The 5,357-nt window shown below is 30.1% G+C and overlaps 1 protein-coding gene across 1 annotated transcript; it reads right to left on the bottom strand.

Moving 5' to 3' along the window:
• Positions 1-2,428: 2,428 nt before the first annotated feature.
• Positions 2,429-3,237, bottom strand: LOC133785794 (uncharacterized). Its single transcript, XM_062225009.1, has 3 exons — positions 3,176-3,237; positions 2,895-3,091; positions 2,429-2,787 (listed from the first exon to the last, which is right to left on the bottom strand). Exons 1-3 carry the CDS (start codon positions 3,235-3,237, stop codon positions 2,429-2,431), a joined length of 618 nt encoding a protein of 205 aa, XP_062080993.1.
• Between the last annotated feature and the right edge of the window lie 2,120 nt (positions 3,238-5,357).

Below are 5,357 nucleotides of genomic sequence, written 5' to 3' on the forward strand. Positions count from 1 at the left end.
ATTAAACTAAGTGCTAGAAAAATATACAAATTCAATTAAAATTAATTAAAATTTTTAATTTTTTTTTTAATGTTTGAATCATTTTTAAATTTTAGTAACAAATTTTGAATTATTTTTTATTTTAAAAAAAATTGTAATTATTTTTCAAATTAAAATTGAAACAAACTAATTATATCACGTCTGTGTTCCTCCATTGCCATTATTAGCGGCCACACCAAATTTTTTGAACTACTTACTAATTTTTGTCAAAAAAAAAATATTTATTCAAATAAGTGAAAGCTTTTGTAGTACTAACTAACATCGCAACTTGATATTTTTAATAGGGAAACTAATTTTGTTTAGATTGTGAAATTTTTTGAAACAAATTTAAGATAGTTTATTTAATAAAAAAAGTGAGTATAGGAAAAAAATAAACAACAATAAGTGCATATTATTATGTTATTTTGTTATTTTTTCTCCTTTTTGCTTGAACATATGTTATTATTATTATTATAATTTGTAAAAATAGAACAAAAAAATTAATTAGTAGTTAATTTATTTTCTTAGTCTCGGTATGCTTGTGATTGATGGTTATTGACTACAACCATCAATTACAGGGATATCGGCACAAAAATGATAAGTTAAAAATATTATTAATAAAATTTATCTAATTATTTGAAAAAATAAATTAGTCTTAAAGTCAAATAATAATTAATTTATAAAATTATTATTATTATTATTACAAATTAAAAAATTATGAATAAATAATAATTTATAAATTACATGAATATAGAAATTGATAATTATATTTAATAAAAATTTAAAAAATTAAGAATAAATAATTATATAAATAATAATTTATTTTTTAATTAATTTATAATAATTTAATTAATGAAGGCAATTCGTGAGACGTTTGAGACTTCGACAACTGTGCATTCCAGTAAACTGTATGACCCAATGTTTGATAGTTTTTTGCAGAGGCATTTGCCACCACAATCCGAAGGTGGTTCGTCTTCTCAGAGTAACACTGCCAATCCTGACCTTCATACACCGCCACAACAGCAGCACCAGCCTCCTTCAGAGTAGCAGTATCAGCCTCCTTCACAGCAGCAGTTCCAGCCTCCTTCACAGTATCCGCCACATCAGCTGTACCAGCCTCACCCAATGTATCTGCCACATGTGTCGTTGCAACAACCTCCTCAGTATCAAAACCAATACACTTTTGGACCCTCTTCCCAGTCTCCTCCACAATATTTTAGTTTTACCGATTTTCCAGGAGGATCGATGCAGCCTCCGCCACCTAATGTTAGATATTGGGAGGTTGGAGGCGGGTCGCAGCCACAGCCACAGCCTTGAGATCTGTTTTGGGACCTCACGCTCGGACGATCATCACAACCACCTTATATTCCTTCACCGCCACAGCCACGGCCGTCACCCTCACCGCCACAGCCACCGCCACCGTCACAGCCGTCGTCCTCACAGCCAAACCAAAATGTTGAAGATGAGGACAATTTCAATATTAATCTTAATAACTTTCTTTAGTTACTCGTTTATATATTTTGACTGAATTAATACTTTATTTATTTTTAATGACTATAGTGATATTTACTAGGTTGATAAATATTAAAATTATTTATATTAATTTTAATGTTAGTTATGTTCAAATTAATTAAATGTTTATTTTTGTTAAATTATATTATAAATTATTTTTAAAAATAATTAAATTTAATAAATATTAATTTATTTAAAATTTAATTTAAAAAAATTTATAAAAATAATATTAGCGGCGGACCCTGCGGCTAATAATAATGCCTCAGACATAGTTATTAGTGGCGGGTTCCGCCGCTAATAATTGATTATTAGCGACAATTTTTTAGGCGCGGCATATTAGCGGTGGAGGCCCGCCGCTAATGGGTATTAGCGGCGGATTTATACATTTAGCGGCGGAGTCCCCCACCAATATCGCCTCTGCCTCGAATCCCACGACGGTGTAGGGTTTATCTGTTGACATCGGACCCTCATTGGCTGGTTCCTTCGAGATGCCAACTCGAAGAGGTCTCCTTTTCAGCATCCATCAACCAGACATATCCGTCATAACAACTGGTAAACACCTGCACTTGAGCAAAATTATTATAACTTCGAATCCAAATAAACATACAATACATTTAGGCGTTGCTCAAACAGACTAGTATAAAAATGACGATAATATTTGGCATAGTGACATATAGCAAACGCATCCTTCAAAGCAAATGGCTAAGAAAATCAAACTAATCTATCTTCACCAAAGCAAGACTACTGAAGACTCAAACACCAATATATGTTAATCTAAAAGAATCAACTTTCAGCTATTTACATATATTATCGATCTTTACAAGAATAATTAAAATCAAGCGTTATTCTAAAGAGCCTAGAGTAATATAAATAAAAAAGTTACCTTTGACAAGGTGTGTCAGTGAATCGAAATCCCAGAAACAAGACCCGAGTGAGTATGATACGTATAAACCCCATCATCTTGTTCTTCAATCCCATTCGCATGATCAAGATTCCAAATGCCAACATCACCACCATTGCTCCCAACCACAACAACCCTAGAGCTACTACAAGGAAAAAATTTCACAGCCATTGTTCTATCCTGCATAACCCGAGCAATATTCTCCGGATTCAAAGTCATATCAACCCAATAATCATCCTCTTTACAAACCCTATCTCCAACAAACTCTGTGCCTAAAGACTCACCCGGGTCAGATTTTATCCCAGTACTCAAAATGGTCTCCTCTTTACAAACCCTATATCCACCAAACTCTGTTCCTAAACACTCACCAGGTTCAGATTTTATCCCAGTTCTCAAAATGGCTTCTATTAGAGCTCGATCAGACCCCCCTCATGAAGCAACGCTTCTCTCATAGTTAGAGGACCAATCTTAGGAGCCGACGGCTTCGACGGTGACGTGGACTGAGAGTTAGGGCTTCTCACTGAAGAGTCAAATAGATCGCTATCGATGCTTTTGGAATCAGCCAGCGTTCCTCTCGTTCGTAAAGACCGTCGCACAGCGACGGGAGTCTCATTCTTGGGCTTCTTCTGTGGTTTGACTTTGTTCGCTTTGGCTCCAATCCTGCCATTAAAATGAGAAAGACATGGGTTTTTATAAAAAAGTTGATTAATACAAAGACAGAGGCAAAAGAAGATAAAAAATAACCTCTCACGCTTTGATGAGGCGGAGAGTTGAGTAACCATGGATTGAAGCTTGAGCCCGGCCATCAGTTCTTCCTTCCGACGGATATTCTCGAGCCTCTGAAGCTCCTACTTTGTTAGCTTTGCGGGTGCCATGGAAGCGAATGGAAGTTTCAAAGAGAGAAATGGAGAACACGAGAGGGAAAGCGTGTCTTTATATGCATTTTCACAGTTGCTGATGGCGGGAAAGTGTGTCTACCACATTCTCTATTTTTTTCTCCATCTCATTTAATATTATTCATTTCAAATATTTTTTATAACTATAAAAGCTATCTTTTAATATTTATAACATCTACTCATATATAATATCACATAATTATATCATATTTTAAATTTATTCAAATTTATAATATAAACTAATTAAAAAAATTATAATTCTCAACCACTTTAAATACTCTTATAGTACCCCATATATTAATTTTTTTATTTCTTTTCTATATTATTTAAATACTCTTTTGTTAATATATTTTATTCATTTTAAATATTTTCTTAATATTTTTTTTCATAATTTAAATATTATATTTTTACATACAATATTATGTACACATATTTTTTTAAATAATTTATATACCTATATTGTATATATAATTCGATTCACCCACTTAATAGATATTTTCATCTTTATACTTATAAATAAAACATAAATCTTTTTAAAACAATATACTAAACTATATATGCATATATTGAATATTAATAATTGGGTTCACACTTGCCCCAAATTCCTCATCAGCTTATTAAGAGATATTTTCATTATGATATTTAACTAGAGAAAATAAAGTGAGAATGAGAAATATTAATCAAAAAATATTTGTAGAAGCTACAGTATTTTATAAATATGGCACAACACTGTGGTAAGACCATCTTGAAGGCTAAGCATTAATTTGGTGCAACTTTAACATTAATTTAGTGTAGATTCCATCACCTTTTCTATAACAATTCCAACCATAAACACCAAATATTATACTAAATTTTATTAAAAGACCCTACTCTTTATTTTCTTTACATTAATAGCCAATACATAATTAATATTATACTTTAATAATTAATTAATTAATTTAATAATTATTATATATCATAAAATCTTAAACCAATTTTGCAAAGTATTGTACGTGTTTGTTTGTTTCTATTAATGTTTATCTTTGTTTTAATTAAAATGTTACTATTCTAAATTATAGTGATATGTTTATTTTTTTTAGTTATATAATTATTATTAAAATATTAAAACACAAGAAAATCAAATTAAAAATAATAATTATAGATATTAATGTAATCAAATTTAATTTGGGGGCTAAAATGTAAAACTTTTTTGAAAAGAAAATATAATAATGGATTAAAATGTAAGGAAATGTTCTCCACCAAAATGGTGTAAATTGATAGTTGAACACCAAATTTGGTGTAGAATTTTTATTTTTGCCAAATTGGTGTTGCCTTGGAGTGAAGATTCTACACTGGCATTTTCTACCAATTTAGCCTTGGAGATGGTTTAACATAAAGAGAGATGCACTATAAATCATATGTTGAAGTAGATTTTCTTCTCAATTCTTTTAAAATTTGAAGAAATTTTTTTAGAGCATCCATTAGGACTTCTCTTAGACATCTCTAGATAAGTAAATTTTGTATTTGGTACAAAAGAAATTAGTTAATGTTATATTTGACATTATTTTTATAATGCATAAAATGTAAGATAACTCAAAAAGTCTTCAAAATTATTTAATTTTTATTGAAGATATTTTAATATTTATTTAAACAATTAAATAAAAAGTAAAATTTTTTTAACTAAGAAATAATATTAATTAATGGCAAAAGAGTAAAGAAAATGTAATATTTATTGTGTACCAAATTTTGTTCATGCTATCTTTTGTGTCAAATTTGGCACAACTATTAGTATGTGTCAAATTTGCCGCAGTTTTTTAGAACACCATTGGTATGATATTTTTTATTAGATATCCTAAAATTAGTAATATACTACATTTTTGACATTTCATTGAAAATGTTCTAAGCCATGAACTTGTAATGTCATGGATGGCCAAGACCATTACACTGTGTATTTTAAATAGTGCAGGACTTGTTAATCAAGTCGTTTGGACATAAATGTGTTACTAAGGTAATTGTCGGATTAGAGTTAAAAGATTTTGATCATAAAATAG

The sequence above is a fragment of the Humulus lupulus genome, chromosome 6 (assembly GCF_963169125.1).
Source record: "Humulus lupulus chromosome 6, drHumLupu1.1, whole genome shotgun sequence".
In the NCBI taxonomy this organism is placed as follows: domain Eukaryota; kingdom Viridiplantae; phylum Streptophyta; class Magnoliopsida; order Rosales; family Cannabaceae; genus Humulus; species Humulus lupulus.

Coding starts and splice junctions, on each gene's coding strand:
- LOC133785794 (XM_062225009.1), bottom strand. CDS start 3,237: ATGGCCGGGCTCAAGCTTCAATCCATGGTTACTCAACTCTCCGCCTCA. Junction 3,092..3,175: donor GCCTCATCAAAGCGTGAGAG/GTTATTTTTTAT, acceptor TTTTAATGGCAG/GATTGGAGCCAAAGCGAACA. Junction 2,788..2,894: donor GCCGTCGGCTCCTAAGATTG/GTCCTCTAACTA, acceptor GTGAGTGTTTAG/GAACAGAGTTTGGTGGATAT.